The sequence below is a fragment of the Enoplosus armatus genome, chromosome 12 (genome assembly GCF_043641665.1).
Source record: "Enoplosus armatus isolate fEnoArm2 chromosome 12, fEnoArm2.hap1, whole genome shotgun sequence".
Lineage (NCBI taxonomy): Eukaryota > Metazoa > Chordata > Actinopteri > Centrarchiformes > Enoplosidae > Enoplosus > Enoplosus armatus.
This window is the reverse complement of record NC_092191.1, coordinates 8,501,165-8,521,600: the sequence shown is the minus strand read 5'-3', so window position 1 is coordinate 8,521,600 and position 20,436 is coordinate 8,501,165. Positions and strand designations below refer to the sequence as shown.

Below are 20,436 nucleotides of genomic sequence, written 5' to 3'. Positions count from 1 at the left end.
ACGAATGAAGAGAATTTGAGGCAATGCTAGTTAATCAATTATACTATGAGGTACTAAATCGACAGAGAAGAATTATAAACAGGAAAGATTTTAAAATCAGTGAGAGAAATGACTTTGACATTTTTCCACATCACCTGAAACCCTGCCCTCCCTTCATAAACATCAAATAAAAATGAAAGTGAGCACAAATCATGTCCTGGCTCTTTGCGTTCTGCCAGAGTCGAGCTTTTAAAAAATGGATTCCAATCATGATCAGTCTCTCCAATGTGCGCGCGCACACGCACACACACACACACACACACACACACACACACACACACACACACACACACACACACACACACTCCCTCCTTTATGGGTCTGCCAAAGTGCCGGGAGCACAGAGGCTACGGCATAGCATTTGGAAGGCCCTTTTGGATTACTGCTGTCACCTCGTTAAAATGTTTAAGTGAAGGGTTCTTAAGAGGATCTGGGCTGGGCCAGTGTTTACGCTGGCACCTCCTCACCAGTCCCCACAAGCCTGTCTGGTTTGGGCATTGAGCCCTGGCTCAGAGTGGGACGTGGGCACCTCAAAGACACAGTCAGGACGGGGCCAAGTGGTGAAATATGATTAGGAATATTAAGTGTTGTAGAACAGTAGACCATGAGTAACATTAGAGGTTGGTTTTGAATATAACGCAGGTGCATCCCAGTTACTGTAAGAGGTTGCAAATTACAATAATAATAATATGGGAATCATCAACATATTTCATTTCTTTTATGTACTAAAACAATGAGCGTACCTCCAATTTACTGCCTTATTTACTATGAAAACATGTAAATCAAGCCAGTTATTTTTTTGTTGGAATAGCTGAGGCATAATAAAAAGTTGAGTGTTCCCGTCAATCAGGTTAAACATGCCTGGCAGGCTGTGTGCAGAGGAGAGAGCAGACTGTGACTCCCCACTGTGGCGGACGTCGATTTGCCAAAACTCTTCTAAGTGTTGGTATGGCCTGATTCCCCTCGGTATAAGGCTCCAGTTTTTCCTTTTAAATTTCATCAAATGTGACATGGGGAACTAGAATTTATTTCAATGTCATGCTGTGACACTTGATAGAGTAATTCTCAAATGGAACTTTTGCTTGGTAGTCTTTTTTTCCCTCTGCCTGACACAGCATTTCAACAAGTAAGACAGCAGCTATGTTTGTCTCAGGGTGAAAAGTTAGGACATGTTTCCTTCTAAACTTTAAGGTTTGGTGGAGGTTTAGGTTTATTGGCGGGGCTGATTCATTCTAAACCCTAACACTGCCCTTAAAATAGACATTAACTCTACAAATAATTTGTAATGCCACTGAAAGTGCTTAATAAGTATGATCCTGTACGCGCAGTTAATCTGAGACGGCTCATTCCTATGTTCACAGGGTCCTATGTCAAAGGGCTATAAGTAAATTGCAAAGATGGACGTTTTTAAATGCAGTTTCAATGGTAAAAATCCATTCCAGCCACTGTGGGATGTCTAAATTCAAGAAAACTGTCTTAGGCTGTAAATGCTGCATTGGTGCTATATTCTTGTCTGTAGAATGCAGACTCAGTGGAACATGAATGCCTGTAGAATATTGTATGGCAATCCATCTCATAGTTGTTGAGATATTTCAGTCTAGATCGAAGAGATTGGCCAAAAATCCCCTTAAAAACTTTCCATGCAGTGTGAGCCTGGTGTCATACCTTGCTGGGCTGTTTTGGCTTTGGTTTGATGCTGATGAAGACATCCAGCTGCTCCATTAGTGCGGTGATACACTGGGGCTCCACCTCAATGTCCTCTTTAATGTCAAACATTAATACCAGAGGCAAGCAGCCCTGTGGAGCAAACACAAAATAAAAGTTTTCTTCAGTCAGCTGCAGACTAATATCTTTCAGAGCCTGGCTAGTAACATATCTGTGTTCCTATATTATAGGCTACTTCTCATAATAGTAGTAAATTTTCCTTTATGCTATACCATTTGTAGATCTACATGTTAGCCCTACCAATAAATACAAGATTAACTGCTGGATTCATCCCACACAGAGCTTGGGAAATTCCGCCAACAGCAATCTGTTTTGCATGATCACCACCACAAGCGCCACAGACATCTATATTTTGGGCCGAGTGCTGGACAGCGCTCCTATTGTGAGTGGGTGTAATTAGCAGCAGAGTATAGGGCCAGGCTGGCTCTGACAGGGCCTGAGATTGGAGCTGTAATCTACAGTCTGGCTGGAAGAGGCCAAATCACACAGTACACTACTGAGAGCAGGACTCCTCTCCCCCTTCTGTGTGTCCACACTCGGCTTCTACTTTCAGAGCAACTCCCCTCCCAATTGTTTTTCACTCTCTCACTGACAGCGAGAGGCTCCTTCTTGTGTGTCCAGACCGAGAGAAAGTCATGTTTAGTCACTGCAACAACTTTGGCATTTGCTAAATGTCTTTTGGGCCAAATGGGAGACCGCAGACAAAGAGAAGGCAGCTCTGGCAGAATAACTGCCCCACATTATGGATGGATCTCCAAACAGAAAGCCAAAGCTGTTTATGGCTGAGGTGTCTTATATGCACCAGCTCAGCAAAAGCTTTTAGCCAACGGTAATTAAACAGTCATCGCTTTTACACATTTTTGAAACAGACATCCGACTATATTCCTAAGTAATTCAGATAAGGGTAGCCTCAGCGGTCACAGGCAGCAAGACAAGAATGACCACAGCGCATTTTTAACCAACAGAAATGTAAATGTGAGGCGCTTCCTCCTGGTCCAAAAACTAATGGTAATGTGCCGACCTCTGAATTACAGACAAGGCTGAAATTTAAATCCACCAAAACCTACTGTACTTGCAAGCCAAACCATTACCATTAACACCAACAAGGATAATCTGTATCGCATTTGGACAAGACATTAAGAACTCAAGCCAAGCTGATGCAAATGCATGTGTCCATCTCACATGCAGGTATGTGGTTATAAATCACGCAGGCTAACCTTGAGACAGCTACAGATTGCTGTATAACTGGACATTTCGGGAGCTTGAGCAGAGCCAAGCAAATCTCTCCCAAGGCTATTCAAAACCCCCAAAGGCAATCGTGGTTTACTTCTTAAACCCCATCTCAAAACCCACGCATCACTCACACATACCATGATGATGTTCGTGAAACAATGACATCTATTATAGCCACCACACAGAATGTGGAATCTGTATGTGTCAGGAATATATTGCCAATGCCATCCCTTAACCCCAAAAACAAAGCTTAGCAGTTTAAAGTAATTGTTTTCAACCAAACAAAACACACACAAAAAAAGGGTACACACCATGAGGTACTGCCGCGCCAGGCAGACCGATTCAATGGTGCCCTGAATGTAGACTGTGGATTTCTTCTGGGGGCTGTTGGGGTCAGGGAAGTGGATCTGGGCTCCCGTTCTCTGGGTGATGTGCTTGATGTTGCTGCCATTGCGGCCCTTCATGAAGAGGTGGTGCTGGGGTGCGATGTCCAGGTGGGTAGTGACTGAGATGGTGCTTGCCAGGCTACCAGCCAAGTGCTCCAACAGCAGAGCGGTACCCCTCTGGGGAAACAAGGATGACAAGGTAATTTACAAAATATATGAATATATAAAGATTTTGACAAGACTACGGGTCTACATGTCTGTACTAAATTTCATGGCTATCCATCTAACAGTTGTTGAGATTTCACACTCAAAACAAATGTCAACCTTATGGTAGTGGTACAGTTGTTTTGTTCAATTAACAGCCCAAAACCCAAATATATTCAATTTACTGAGATATCAAACAGAGAAAAGCAGCAAATCCTCACATTGGAGAAGCTGGAACCAGAAAATGTTTGATAAATAAATCAAACCATTAATCAATTTTCAGAACTGCTGTCGATAAATCTTCAAATCAAACAGTACAAATGAATATCAAACAGTACAAATGACAGAGAGTTAATGAACAAAGAACAAAGCTGAAACAATATTTTATTAGGAGCAATAGCCAGACCACATTACAAACTAATCCGTCACGAGGAGAGCAGGACAGCCATGTTGCCCATTTCCCAGAGAAAACACCAGCGTTTTCTATATATCCAATGGAAACTATTGCATTTTCCACTGCATCTGTTGGCCAGTAGAACAGTCTCATTCCTCGCAGTCTCTGCTATGCCTCTCTGCGAGCCATCACTTGGCCTAGCAGAGTAAGTCATTTCCAGCGTGCAACGGGAATTCACACTCTGCGGCCAGCATAACACAACAATCCACAGCGGTTTTGGCAATCCTCGAAGGTGTTCCAAGGGTCTCACACCACCACATAACATAGCACACATATTCCTCCAATCCTCTAGCCTTCATCTGGCACGCTTCCCAATCCTGCCTGACCCCTCAGACCTACCACACACTCAGGGGCCTGCTTCTGCATACAGCACATATTCACTGCACGCAAAACACAGGGATGCCCACAAGCATGAAAATCAAAATTGAAGGGCACAAGCATACACGAATAAATAAATGCAGAGATGCATATATGCAAAAGTTAGTTTCTGGCCAACTGAAATGAGCCCCATATTGTTAACAGAGACTCGGTAGTGGAAAAAAAGTGAGTTGGTAGGTATGACTTGGCAGAGATGACGAGAAGACTCCTTGGCAGGCTTTAACTCACAACATCTCAGATGCCAGTTGAGGAAGTGCATCAGTGTGTATACACATATATAAAATACGCAGTATGTTTATGCGTAAACAAGCTGAAGGCAGGAAACAAAGTAAGACACTGAATTCAAAATAAAAATCAGGAGAGCCTTCTGGACTTGCTGGTGCAGCGGTGAGGCAGTGTCTCCCTCCTAGTGGAGAGCTGACCCAGCGGCCGCCCAGTTCAAGCAACCAAACATCTCTCAGCACTCTCTTGCCCCTGTGGTGCTGAAAGTAATGAGGCAGTTCATAACGCTGACAGTGCTGGTGGGCTCTGACATGGTGTAGCTCTGGAAACCTTTTCTTGGTCTGTGGCTCGCCATGTAAACGGGTGGAGAAGAGTGAGGAGCATTAACTCAAATACTGCTACAGTGAAATGACTGACAAGGAGTGCACAGGTCAGGGTTCAGTTACTTATTCAAGCATCTTTAACAGGACACACGCTGGCTGTTGGGAGGGTTGAACCTATGGCGATGATTTTGTCGCTTCATAATTTTCCTCCAATTTAAAAAGGGAAAATCCAAAGATAAACATCGATGCTATTGTTGCGATCAGTGCAGTATCAGGAAACAGAATTTCCTGAAGAGCGGGTCGTCCATTAATCACAGGGTTGCTCCCGATGGTTAGACAAGGGCCTTGCATGTTAGCTCTGCTGCCATTGGTGTGCGAGTGTGCGCGCGTGGGTTCCAAATGACGGGACCCTCCTCACCTTGACGGCGTTGGCATTATTCTGTGAGCCGCGAACCACGCCTGTGGCCCTGTAGAGGCGAGTCGGGGGCTTGAAGGAGACGGTGAGGTTGTAGGTCTGCGAGATGTGCTGCACGGTAGGGGAGCTGGGGTCGGACTGCATGATGGCGGGAAGCTCGAAAGACAGCACAAGAGGGAGCAGCTCCTGCAATATGGAGGGACAGAAGGAGAGAGGGGAGAGAAGAGAGAGAAAACCATCGTATTTCTATGAACATGGTGTCACTGACACATCATGATGGCTGCTGAAATACTGCAGCTATATAAAGTTGGATAGCTTATTGTTATGCCGCCACAGCGAAGAAATAGGGAAATAAAACATGTTGGACCAGATTTCAACAAATCAGAGTGGGCACAGAGTAACTGCTTGCCTCACATTGTACTATCATTCACACTGATTAAGACCATTTGGACACCAAGGGAAAACACAGAAGTAAAAGGGTGATTTCTTTACATAGTGTAGACTTATGTGAATTGACGCACAGACATAACAACCCTTCTTTTAGCAGAACGTGGCAAAACTTGGCATGTAAAGCTGTCAGCTCAAATAACTCCAGAGAAGTTCATCAAAATGAGGTCAGAAATAAGAGAGAGACGCCCTTTGTTACATGAGGTATGCTACAGCGTGCTGTGGTGGTATCACTTGGGAGATTGATTTAAACATTATGGCTACACAGTCAATTCTGCAAAGCATCAGTGGTCTATGGTTCATTCTCATACATTCATTTCAAGTCACTGAATCCAACCACAGGAGCAGCAACAGACATCAGCTCTCGTCATTTGTATCACAGCAGTCATTCAAACAAAATAGATGCAGACAGGAAGGCCTCGCTTCATGCATACACATACTTATGCATGCATGGGAGATAAATCACACAGGCACACACCCATACACATGCAAACTGACGGGAATGTACATATACACGCTTACAAAGAGGAGAATGAATACACACTCTCACACACACACACACACACACACATACACAGTGTTATCCAAACACTGACTCTTGGGCAGAGCGCCACTATGGTTTTGGCTGCCAGTGAAGGGCAAGCAGCATGAATTGCTCTGACCAAAGAAATGCATCCCTGATCAGTCCCATATGCGCTTGGCCTTACATTTATATCACGTTTCAGCACTGGCTCTCAGAGGGCTTGAGAAATTTAGGTCAGCACAGAGGGAAATGCAAGAGAGGACAAGCAGAACAGCAGGAGTCAGGCGCTGACTGAAGAATGGACTGATTTTTATGGTGGAGCTGACCTCAGCTTTTTTCAAAAAGTCTACCTGGCAGATATGAGTTTCACATGTATTCAATCTGAAAGCGCCGTTAGAAAAGCCTCAGTTCTCCTGACATAAGGGTGAGAGATGAAGAAAAATGAAAAAATCTTTGAGGTAAAGCAACTGGCCAGACCTTTCATCACCTGCCTGTCAGCTCCACCTCTGAAAGCTCCAAGAAATCCCCAGAGAATCCATCACCTCAACAACCGACTTGTTATAGACTAACAGATCTCCACCCAAGAAGGCCCCAGAAATACAGTAGACCTTGTCTGAATGTTAAAAGGGGACATTACGTTCATAGCTAATGCACCTCAGGGAGAAGGCACAACCCCAGCCACTTCTGGTTTCAGAAGAGATGGGGGAGGATGTGGTCTACAGGCCACCCAGGACCAAACAGCATACTGTATATTGTTAAGCACTGGCAACCTCAACAGTAGGGGGTTAAGAAACTGGAATAAACCCTCCTTCCTCCTGCATTTAACAGTGTGGTGCTTTAATATCGACACAATACCACCTTAAAAAATCCTCCTCTCATTCCTCTTTTTAAAATAGATTTATAGGGAATAGTTTGATATTTGGAGGAAAAAAAACATTTTCTTGAGAGATACAAGTTGTTTTTTTACGACAACTTGTCAACTTACACTGCTACTTTACACATATTAAACCGACAAGTTAATTAGTGAGCTTTAGAGGTCCTGGTAGGTGGTTTTCTTTATACTTCAGACAGAGTGAGGTTAGCTGTCAAGTCTTTATGCTAAGCTAAGCTAAGTTACCCATCCCCTGGCTCCAGCTTCATGGCAAATGGAGTGGTATCAATGTTCTGATCTAACTCTTGGCAAGAAAGCAAATAAGTATATTTATTTTATTTGAGCAGAAATACATACAATGTATGTTATGACTGAATGAAGAAAAGTGTGGTTTATGGATGAGCTCTTTCTAGGTGCAGTACTGATGCAACAATGAGATGAAAATTAAATCTCTCCCATGTGCTCCTTTCCCATGCTGCATTTTAAGAAATTGCCTCCGGGTTAAGTGATGTAGCTCATACATATTTAAAGTTATGTGTGGAAGGACTGTCTAGTCGTGAGCATTGATAAAAGGGGAGTGTTTTATGGCACAGTATTTCGGTATCATGGAATGAGGTGAGTATCAAGGTCTGGATCTATCGAAAGAAGCCAAGTCGACTGAGAGGGAAACCTGTCTTTTGATCCACCCTCGTCATCCGCTGACTGTGTGTTCTTTGAAGGCCAGAATAATCTTTGTGGTTCTCTACAGCTTATATTATAAGCCCCTTTGTACAACACTACTGCGGTTGGGTTTGATTATTTTTATTTTTTTCATCCATAGCAAAAAAAGTAGATGGACTGGGTCGCGGCTCGCTGCTTATGAAAACAACCATTAAGCAAGGAGAGGTATAGGTATGCATATATGCCGACATTTGCCAATACACACTGCACAAATATCCAGCATGACCTTCCTCCTCTCTCTCTCTCTCTCTCTATCACACACACCCTTCACTCACTCGGTCATTCTCACATGCACACACAGCCTTGTTAGTTTTGGTCTGTCCATAGCGGGTGAACGTGTTCACTGTAGACAACTGCTGCGGTGTTGAAATACAGCAAAAGTTCAGGGATGTAACACTTCACACGAGCATAGAGGTCCTCCGCCCACAGAGCTGAGGCTGGAGGTCGGGCTTCCAGTCAGACTGAAACTGAAGATGGACAAGAGGCTAAGGAGATGGGCCTGCCAAAGGGGCTGAGGCTCATGCTTGTGTTTTACAATTGTTCTAGGGAGGTGGGTCTGGGAATAGGTTAGGAAAGGTGCTTGCGGTTTAGAGGAAGTGCTGAAACTGTGGCTGGGCCAAACAATCACCTACTGTAACCCCAGAGCTCTTCCACTGGTAGGATTAGGTAGGGAACTTGGAAATAGTATGTGTAGGCTTGTAAACTAATAATAATAAAAAATAAATAAAAGGCAGGTGCTGGCTTGGCTAGCAGGCTAACAATAGCAGTCCACATGTTTGTTTATTATACAGGGTTTTATCAAATGCTTCCCTGTCACTGTCCTTGCACTCACTACAGCCAAGCATTATCCCCCTTTCTCTGCTGCTTGTATTATTTCGCTGTGCAGTTATAAAACAAAAGCATAAATTAATATTTCGTATCTTCTCTCAAAGAGGCTGGACACTGGAGAGCCTCGTGAGTCAAAGTTCAATCCGATTGAACTCAAATGTGTCTCGCCCTGTTCCACATAGAAATTAATGGCTGCACCCTAATGCATAAAACTAATTCACAAGCCTGCTCATGACCTCAACAGAATTGTGCGTTCAAACTGAGGCAGCCATTTATGAATAATATATATATATATTTATATAATACAATATATAAATCAATTACAACTGTCAGAAATTCAAGCTGACCACAGTCATCGTGCTCCATAAAGGTCAAAACTACAAACTTATAAGCCTGCAGGGAATGAAAGTTTGGGTGGAGTATCCCTTTAAGATAAATGTGGCTGAGTTCCAACTTACCCGTATTTTTACTCGAGCTGCCTCCACCCCTCCTGGCTGTCCTGCAATGGACACCTGTTCACAATAAAAAGTAAGATGTAAATCAGTAAGCCAGTTCTAACCCAATCCAAGACAAATAATGGCTCACATCACAGCATACAGTGTCTTAATTGCAATGTTGAAAGCAAAATCTAGAACAAACATAACGAAAACTTGTTTTATATTCTTGAACCACATCATTACAGTTGCCATGAATCTATCATTGTGATTAGAAACATGGCCTTCACAATTAAAGCAATTGACCTTTTAACACAACCACTAACATGAGAGCCCAGATTAAGTTAATTTCCATAGAAATAAAAAAGGCAATAAATAGTCTTATTAGATTTCTCCTCTCATTCTTTTCCCTCTTTCATAAGAAACTGCTCACCATTGTGAAGCAAACCAAGAGCTGATCTGCAGCGTTACCGCTCCAGGACAAATGGGAGCTGTTATTGAAAAAGAAATAATACAAAAAAAAAAAGAAAAACACTCTGGCCCGCATTACTTCCACAAGAAACACACACACACACACACACACACACACACACACACACACACACACACACACACACACACACACACACACACACACACACACACACACACACACACACACACACACACACACACACACTATACTTATGCACACACACATGGTGGTGTTGTGCAGCAATTATATGTTTCATAATGAAAACCATTGTTAATCCTCATGTTAGCAAACCTGCTGGAGTGTACTTGAACAATATCGTCAATTCTGCCAGCTCCAGTGAGAGTGAAAGTAGCCACTTCATTGATTTTCACAGGTATCTGCACTTGTCAAAATGCTGTGTGTCTCAAAGGCTCTGCTGCAGTCAGTAAGCTTTCGAAACCAGAAAAGGAGACAGCTTAAGGGGCCTTGGGCCGACAAGGAGACTCTTGCTACTCATCAGCCTATATTTGCATCATCAGAGACTGGAGGGGGTTGAACAGTCTATGAGATACAGATTACTGACAAGTTTAATGGTTTACACACTGTAGGTATACTGTACTCACAGAGATATGGCTGCAATCAGTGAAGCAATCCTTTAAAAATAAATGAACTTGTCAATACTTTCATACGCAGGTGCACTGTAGAGCACCTGGCAAAGATATCTAATACTGTGCCTGGCAGCGTGCTTTCCTGAACTCCTCATACTACATTTTAATGGTAATTACAGCAGGATCCTACTGCTCTTCCAGTGAGTCCAGCCAAAACACACCAGCTTCCTCTGGGTTGGCCAATCAAAACAGCAAACTGGACCAACTCTCTGCAACCTGTTTAGAACCCTAAACCGAACAACGTGACAAAAACAAATAGGGGAGGGATGATGATAGTAAACACTCAAGGCAGCAGAAAGAAATACACTTACACTTGAAACATAATCGTGGCGCAATGTTGTGGTTCAAGAGATTAAAGCAAAATGCTTGATGAAGCAAACTCCTTGATCAGCCAGCAGTAAATAGCTCGCTCCATCCATCCATCCATCACAGTGTAAATCTATGTCTTGGCCCCACAAACCTGGTTGCTTTTCTCTGCCTGGTTGTTCCTGTTGGAGTCTGGGAAATGGATGTGGCACCCCGTCTCCTCCATCACCCTCTTGATGTTGTTGCCACCTTTGCCAATAACATGGGAGTGCTCCGTGTGGGAAACGTCCATCTTCAGAGTTACCCTGTTACTCTAATGAGCAGAAAAAGAGAGTGCTGGGGTGAAATGATGATGGATATCACTTGCAATAGCGCAGTGAGTGGAGCGTGCTGCTAAGAAAAAGGTGCGTGTTATTATACGTGTATTTTAAAAAGGATCTTCATAACAAAGATAGAAATGACAAAAAAAATGACAGAATGACCAAATATTAAACTTTATAAAGTAAATGTCATCCACTGCAGTCATTACAAGTTGCAAGTCAAAAATATTGCAGTTGCTGTAACTGCCTTCCCCAAGTGACTGGTGGGTAATGAAGCCATCTAGTATATATAGTGCAGTCGATGTGTATCCAATATCACCACAGACAGCTTATTAAACTCACTATATAACCATCATCAGTGATCAAATCAAATCTGTCCGTTTTTATGGCTATGTGACATTTTAAAGTGTATAAACAAACACAAGGAGGACCAAGAGAAATTGCACTCTCTGGTTCCTGCCCTGCTCCTCTGATTATAGATGCTGCATCACTGAAAGGCCAGCGCAGGATCTGTCCCCTTAACTCCCCTTAACTTATCTTAATTGTCACAAAACTGACTTATTTCCCCTCTTTTAAAACACTTTCACATGCTGCAGTCATTAGAAAAGAAGCAAATGAGCACCAAAACATGCAGCACATAAAAAAAAAAGATGAATCAAATGATCAAATAACTGCTGTGTCTGCCAGACTAAAAAACGGCCTTTTCGTGACAAAACCATATGAAATGCTACAAACTGAGCCAGTCATGTGTTGCTCTTTTGTGTGTGGCTATTCAAAGTGCATGGATGACTGCCTGCCCCCAGGGGGTGCTACAGCGCAGTCACCCAGGTACGTGATTTCTTGTGTTGCCATGGCAATGAAGCCTGCATGCACACACACTGCGATCCACGCCAAAGCTCGGGATGAGAGTATCTGGCAGGATTAGTGCCTAGTTGTACCACACTGCTGTGTGCAATCTGTCACTTGGACAGCGGGAGAGCCGAGGTGAAATACATTCGGTCCAGCTGAACACCAGGGAAGGTGAGAAAGAGCAAGAGGAGAGGAGACAGGGAGGGAATTACACACATACACATTAAGTCCATCTTCACTGTGATGAAGAGGTTTACTGTACCTTTGTGTCAAGAACAGACATAATTCTGTCTTTGGCTTCCCTCACATTCTCCCTCTTCCCGCACACCTTGATGTGTGGATCTGCAGGAAAAAAAGTGGGAGAGAAAGAGCATTTGTGTGTTTAATGTCTGTGTATGTTCAGTATGAGGTGTGAGTGCGAGTTAGTCAGTGCTGATAAAGGGCAGAGATAGAATGAGAGAGAGTGGGACCCAAGTTAAACCCATTTAATCAAACATGACACAGCAGTGTGCATTTGTCAACACATTACAGCGCGTTGAAGAAAAGCTCTGCAACAGTAATTGCTGCTTTGATATTTGCCGAGTCTCATTTAAGTCGGCAAGCAACCACACCGCGTGGGGAGAGGGAGGAGGGGGGAGGGTGTGCAGCTCTGTGGAATTATATTCAGGCAGTCCATCAGTCAGTAGAGTCTACAGAAACACTACGAGCTGAAAAGAATTGTTCTGCTGCAATTTAGCCTCAATAGAAGACAGAGACAGCCATGTGATGCTTATCGCCTCATTTTCCTGAACCTCATTCTGTCGTTCAGTCACTGCAAGAATATACAATAACTCATTTTTCAGTGCTTTCCTCAAAGACTTGTCCTCTTTATTAGCTGTCACACACAGAACCAATGCTGTCTCCTCAAGAAGAAGATAGATACCACCCTGCAACAGAAACTGCGACATCCTAAAATGTTTGTGTAAATATACTCAGCGGGCACACAGAAGATCGTGCAAGTCAAGGTCCTAATAGCTTGAGTAAACTGTGCTTCCAGAGACCTCCTCGGCCTCCGAATACTTCAGTTATAATAACCAAACACTGCATACCTAAACCTTTCAAAGCTAATGCTTGCGTCTGTGTAGTGTTGGGTAAGCCTACATCTGGCTCTGCCGCATGCCGGACCCCTGGAGAACGCAAATGTGAAAACACATGAACACACAAATTCAAAATGTGCACACACACATACTACACACCCGCGGTCCATCGCCCGTGTTAACTGTACTGAGCAGCAGGAAGTCGACTAAGCCCCCTTCCAGGAATACCCCTCCCCATACAAACACACATGCTTGCAGCATCTCAGATCTACAGTATAGCCTTCAGACGGGACTCTCTGAATAAGATTTACTGTTACAAAGTCGTTGGAACCTCAGAGAACGTCACTGATGCGTGTTTATGAAAATGAGACATGAAAACACCTAGAAAAAGATGGTCCAGGTTCCCAATTTACAGAATGTTTTTGATAATGTCCAACTACGGGATCAGGCAACCTCAACACACACTACAAGAGAAGCTAGATCATATGGGAGAGTAACAACAGGCTTGAGGGGTAAGAACTAAACAAAAACCAAGCTGTAGGTCTGAGACAGGAAAACAAAACAAAAAGAAAACAGAGGAAAAAGCAGAAAGAGTGGTCAGAGATCTATCACAGTCTCTGCACTGGTTTCGGGAAATTTTCCCATCACTGTAGCTGTGAACAATAGAAATCCCTCCACTTCCTCCTGTGGCACCCACTGTGACCATTAGAGGGAGTATGGTTCTTCCAGTGTCCAACCTGCACAGCACATCTGGCAAACATTAGCCAGCCTAAACGAGTGCTGCAGTTGTGATGTAGAACACCCCCACATTTTTGAAATGGAGTGTGCTGTATGCTCTTTTTTGATGATTGATTGTGGAATGAAAAAACATACCTTATGTCTTAATTTGGCACACACACAACACCTAGAAAAGCAAACAAAAACAGACGGCTTGCAGCTGCAAAAAAAACTTTTTTCAGTCGCGCAGATTTTACACAGTTCCACTTGACAGAGAAGGAACCTTTTGACCCGGAGCTCTGTACTGGCAAAGCTAAAGCATTTTTCCAGCTGAGAGCTACATTCGAAAATACCACACAAATGAAGGGAATTAAGTCCTTTTGGCTCTGCGTTTCTCATTCAAAACATCTGCGGAAATGTTGAAACAGACAACTGGCAAGTAGGAGTAGTATTATAGATATTAAGATATTTATCACATAAAAACAGAGCCAAAAATCTTTTAGAAACATAAACAAGCTTGAAACAAGACCATCTCAGAGTATTGACCGTTCTGTCGCACACTTGTCTGACCTGTCTCGTGTGTGGGTGATATTGTCTCACTGTATTAAATCACTAACACTGTGCTGATGATGACTTGCCCCGGAGGCTAACAACTGGCCTTATCACGCTTACACAGGTGGCAGGGATGGCTAGCTGCAGGTGATAAATGAAATAGAGGAGCTGGCATTTTGATGGAGTGTGGCTCTGTATGTGGAGACGACAAAAACATACAAATTCCCTTCACATCTGCCGCTATCCTGCCGAGCGTAACCGATTCCAGACTGCACATGAAAGGGAACACTAATGCAAATTTCCAGGAAAACAAGGAAACGTAACACCCTTAAAAGTATAATTTTAGATTAGGATAACTCAAAATAACCTGTTACTCTGCGCCAACAAAACAACTACGTCATCGCTATTTTAAGCGCAGAGTAAGTGAGTTGTGTGTTGGTCACATCCAATGAAAGAGTGATAAAAGGACGAAAGGCATGCAGATCATTGTCTCAAGTCATTTTCCTAATGTCTTCTGGGAGGTTTTAACCACCAGGTGTTGCATTTTCAGTCATTCACAGTGGAATTTGATTCTGTAAGAAGGAGAATATTCTTTATTTAGCCATCTTGTCCTTTTTCTCTTCCCCTCACTCCCTCCCATGAGCTCAGGTTGTTGAAACACACGATCAGATCCACATGCCTCTTCTCCTACAAATGCATTCACTCATAAGATAACTGTAAATGATCATCCAACATTCCTCGCCTCTGCTCCTCTCGGTTTACGCAACACAAAGGAAAAATCTGACAGGCTACAAATCACGGGTGAGAAATTTAAAAAAAATCTCACTTTGTACACAGAACATCATTCCCAGGAGGTGTTGAAGGCAGGTTTTGTGAATGAACTAATACTCGCGATGAGTGGATGGTTGTGTGTGAATGCATTGCCAAGACTTACAGTTGATTAGGTATCTAGAGGGGAAAAAATGTTAAAGATTCTGACGTAACCTTGTCAACTATTTTCTATACAAAGTGAGTGAGGAAGTTACATAATGTCGTTGGATTCCACATGTGGCTTGAAGACGCACACTGGCAATTCTCCTGGGGACAACAAAGTGGGCACAGCTCTACCTATTCCTCAACCCCCTCCGCTCAAACTCCGTCTCACCCCCTCCCGGAAGAGCTTTAAATAACCGTGACAATGTTTTATTGGTAACAGAGTGCTGGAACAACTTGGCTAATAAATGCGTAAGCTTCAATACAAGCAATTCCCACTCCTCCGCCTCCACAGAAAAATCACAAATTCCTCAGAACAGATGAAGTTACTGGCTCGTGAGTAACGGACAGCACGCAAAGCTTTCATCTTTTCAAACTTCTCAATCGACTTTTTAATTATGAATGCTAGTGCAACCTTAAAATACTTTCCTCTTGTCCGTGCAAGTCTTTGACTTTCCTGAGAGCATATTTCTGGTTAAAACAACATTGACTCATAATCATTAACCTCTCTTTGATGGAAAGCCAACACACAGTGTTGTTACTTAAGATTCACACAATAAGTTTAGCTGTTAGTTTTGTTACTACACATTTCAGAAATGACTTGGAAGCATTGCATCTCTGTTAGTTGTAGCGAAAAGGCATTGAAGTAATATGTTCAAGGAAAGTCGTGAGAACTTATGCCTGAGCATATGGACTTTGATGCATGGCAAGTTAAATATTTATTTGACAACATATTCATACATTATGTGGGCCCATCATTCACCTAAAGTCAAACAAGGCAAAAGCAACGGAAGCAGTACATGGATCCAGTAGAATAATAATCTGAATATAGGATTAAAAATAATAATAGTCACCTTTTTTGGACTTTGCTCCGATTTTCAGTTTGGACGGCCAGGCTATCTGCGTTTGGGTCTCATCCATGATCTGGAACAGAGTGAAGGAGAGTATGACATAGGCTCATCACAGAGATCAGTATTGGCAGATAATGTGTGTTGGCAGGCAAAAGCAAATAGGCAAAATACTAATAATCTTGACAATCACCTTAACGGTTCCCAAAGTGCTTTACAATGTTGATCATAATCATTTCATACATTAATACCAGTACTGGTCACAAATGCCTAGTATCCATTGGGCTCTAGTCAGTATTGTATAACACTTTGTGGATTTTTTTGTGTCTTAATGTGGCTTTGGCTTAGCTTGAAGTGTGGACAACTCCTCACTGCTTCTCCTGTACTAGCAAACATTCATTTTGTTGACTTTAGAGAACATATGAAACAAGGTATTAGCAGCCAACAGTTACAAAAAAAAGCCTTACACCATGAAAAGTGTTAAAAATGGTTAAAGAAAAAAGTCAAAAGGAGTTGAGAGTCCAGTTTAAACATGTGTGGTGATATAAGCTCATATGATGTTTCCAGACTTTGCTTTGAAAAAGTGAAAAAACACTGAGTACACTTGGCTTTGTAACACGTGAAAAATGCCAACAACAATCTATGCGAGAGGCCTTTGACAAGTCTAGTCATCGTAACCACGAGCATATGTATCGATGTGAATAAAGGAAACTGCTGGCAGCACAAAAAAAAAGTAGTAAGGAGCTGGTCAAGACGCTGTCAGCGCTCCAATCAGGGGAAATCTATTACCCAACCTCCTGCTCCTCTTTTCCACCATGAGGAAGCTCACCTTGCTTGGCTTTCTGGCTAGAAATCCACAAACAAACCCCTTAAGGAACGGCCTGCCATGACGAGTGGGTGATGTTAGTGGAAAAAAAAAAACTGGGGAAAAAACTGTTCAGCCTTCCAAAAAACTGAGAAGCTGACATGCTCTCTCCTAATGGCTCTGTCCTCGATGTGCACTACCCTTGTTTGCACAAAGGTCCCGCGGCCTTTTGTTTGTTTTAATACTTTCCAGGGGTTTGTGTTTTCGGGGTGGAGGAGATTTGAATTTGTCAAAGTTTCAGCCATGTGATCACGCACCCGAGGACTGCTTCAAGTCATTACATGAGCAGCAGCCACCACTTAATGATCCTTGGTGGTCCATTGCATTAAGCAATGAGCCATGTATTGTGACTCAAATAGGAGAGAGGGTGCATTAAGAGCTATCAGTGCTCCCAATGAAGATTACATGTTAGGCTTATTAGCACTGCTACAGCAATTCACAGCCTTCATCATTTTACAAACATTTCAAATTATATCTGCTACTTTTCGTTGCCAAATAATAGGAACTACAGTCTGTATCCCTGGGGGAACTAGTGCACAAATTTAAAAGGGAAGTGCTTAAATTCCTCCATATGCTCTTCTGGAAGTCTGTTTGGCATCCTTTACAATATAGTCTGACAGCTTATCTACCACCAGTCTCTCACACACACACCTGCAAAACAGAGAGACAGCTTTGAAAGGCCTGATGCGAGCCTTTCTCTACTCTGTAGCTATATACTCGAGAGGCCATGATGGTTGACTGGAAGCCCTTTCAAGCCTCACTGATTTTCTACAACATCCCATAATCACATATAAAAATGCAGCCTAGACAAGCAGCAGAAGGAGGTGCCTGTGCAACTAATCCGACCAAGATAAAACAAGTTAGAAACAAAGTCAGAAATGCAACTTTTATTATGCACCATTTGATTCAAAGCAAGCTGTGAGTCGCAAATACAACCAGAACAGTTTCTACCCACAGGCCATGACTCTGAACACCAGTCACATAGTGTCATGAACTGTCCCTGTGCACCAACCCTCTGACACAAACATCCACCTGTAAATTATATATTCTCATTGTTTAAATACAGCTTTTTAACATGTAAATATCATCACTCACAAATCTACTCACGCTGTGCCTACTGTATATACTGTCATATCCACCTACCTCATGTACCGTGTATAAAGCAAGCTGTTACATTAATCATATTTATTTCAGCACCCTTTGTTTTTATTCATTTTGTAGTATGTCTATTTCTGTGTATGTACGTACATTGAGCGCAATGAAAAACCAAAGTTAAATTCATTGCATGTGTACACATATATCGCCAATAAAGCTGATTCTGAGTTATTTTTGAGGCTCTCTCTGTTGTAAATTCACAGCAGAAAATTAAAAACTCAAAGGCCAGTTTGTCTTTGTCATTTCTCAGAGAAACTCATAAAACAGATTGCCAAGAAAATCATTGCAAAACACATTTGTAGAACAAAAGTGTCTTCACTGATGCTTTGTTACATTCTTCCGTCTCTCTCTTAAGCTCTTGGCCCAAGTTACATATCTTTTGGCATTATAATGGCAGAGAAACACTCCTCCAGTAATTCTCATGGTTTCTCCTGCTTGTGGATCTGCGTTTACGGACAGTTTCTATTGACTGAATCGTGGAACCAAAAGGAATTTTAGTATCATTGTGTGCAATGAAAATAAAGGAGAATTCCTTTCAGATGATCTCGCTCAACTATTTCTGTAAGGAATTCTTCGGTGGTATCATCAAAGTGAGAGACTAAGCTGAAAATAGTTCCAGCTTTAGCATCCAACATGCTAATGATCCCCACTAATGTCCTCCCACTGGAAACCTTCCCATCCCTCCTCTGCAATATTATCACAAGTGCTGCAATAACATTATCAGTCTATTCACTCAATGGTTTTACACACAATGAAATTCAGGCCTGAACCCAAAATCTGATGAGTTCTGCGTTACTGGGTTTCATACTCGCCCGAGGCACAAACGACTTTAATCTACAACACGACACCCTCCCGCCGTTGTCTGGTATATGTGAGAAAGGACAATAAATCACAAATACCCGGTAGCTAAATGCAAACTATTTCTCCATCAACTGAAGAACACCAACAGCTGGATGTATCACAACAACATTAAAGGACATTCTGTTCCCAGTGATAAGGAGAAATTCCTTCACTTTTGCCTCCAATTTTCCCATTTTTTTGGTTTTTCTTCTTAAAACTAGTCTCCTGCAACAGTGACAGATGTGTCTGGATTTTGTCACGGAGGCGTTCAATTTAAAACCACAAACTAAAGAAATATAAGAAAACCAAAAACCTCTCAGTTCGTTGAAATTACAGTGGCAATGTGGGAGCAACTGGCAGATGTGTGATTGAGAGCTCCATAAAAAAATGTCATTAAAAAGTGCTGATTTACAATGGATACAATACAATGCAGTAACAGCTTATGGTAAAAATGACAAATGTACCATTCATATCAGAAGTAACTGAAATTATACTTTCCTAAAATGATCAAACTTTATGGCCTATGCCTCATCAACTTTTTCTCTAAAAAAGGGCCTTGTTCAGAGAGACTGGTTTCCTGTCCAGCGTTGCTGTTCTTGGCAGTGTCCTGCAGATGGGACTGATTTCTGACAGACCACACACCATTTTAAAAGGGTGGATGGAGTTTATTTTTGTGAAGGGGCTAGCAAATACCTCTCAAATGGGTCAAGATATTTACGAAAATTAAGTTACCTATACATTTCCACCCTCTCTCTGCCATCCCACCCTTTCTGAAATGAATAAATACATAAATGACTATGGTTCTGATCAGTTTCATGGTGCGACCTTGACATGATGATTGGTTCCTAGAGGTTTGCAGCTGGTGTGTGCAGATGTGTGCAGAGCTTGTAAGTGAAATAAAACAGGATCATCCTGAGAGAGAGCACATGTGTTCAACACACGTGACTGTGTGCGTACGTCTGTATGTGTGTAAGTATAGCGTAGCAGCAATCAAAATGGCAGAGGCATGTTTCCTGGCCTGCACTGCAATGGTGCAGCTGTTGATTCAGCTGGAATGTGTGTGTGTGTATGTGTGTGTGTGTGTGTGTGTGTGTGTGTGTGTGTGTGTGTGTGTGTGTGTGTGTGTGTGTTTGGGAGGGGGACACAGAGGGCTGTTGGGGGCTGTAAAGGAGGTTGAGAGCAGAGTTAAGAGACTGACTGAGGGAACAGCAGAGCTCAAAGCCGACAGCATGGACCGAACCATCCCCATGAGACTCGACAGCCATAACTGAGTTCATGTTAATAATCCGAGTGCTAACTCGCAGCTAAAGCCCCATTACACCTCGGGGCTAAAGCTAACATATGCATGGTTATGAAAGAGCAACACACATTACAAGGAGGGCACAAAAAACAAATTCTACTGTTGAAATGCATCACGATTACACGTCATTAGAAATTAATTTAAGCTGTTTGATACAAACATTTTGTTTATGTACGTTTTGTTTTGATGGCCCTCATACTGACCAAATAATTTTAACATCTCACCCATTTTATGCCAACCAAATATTTTTTCCTGTCTTAAGTTTTCCTATTTTCCCTGTGTCAGCGCAGCGAAATACAAGAAGCTTCAGTG

At 42.5% G+C, this 20,436-nt stretch overlaps 1 protein-coding gene across 1 annotated transcript in view; it reads right to left on the bottom strand.

Annotated features, from left to right (window-relative positions):
* LOC139294237 (protein bicaudal C homolog 1-like) overlaps nt 1-20,436 on the bottom strand; it is a 49,848-nt gene that overhangs the window by 9,971 nt on the left and 19,441 nt on the right. Inside the window, exons 3-9 of the mRNA XM_070916087.1 lie at nt 15,971-16,040; nt 12,062-12,141; nt 10,785-10,943; nt 9,227-9,280; nt 5,383-5,565; nt 3,309-3,560; nt 1,705-1,836 (exon numbers count right to left, since the gene is read on the bottom strand). Of these exons, the coding sequence (XP_070772188.1) occupies nt 1,705-1,836; nt 3,309-3,560; nt 5,383-5,565; nt 9,227-9,280; nt 10,785-10,943; nt 12,062-12,141; nt 15,971-16,040 (930 nt within the window). The remainder of the gene's footprint in view (nt 1-1,704; nt 1,837-3,308; nt 3,561-5,382; nt 5,566-9,226; nt 9,281-10,784; nt 10,944-12,061; nt 12,142-15,970; nt 16,041-20,436) is intronic.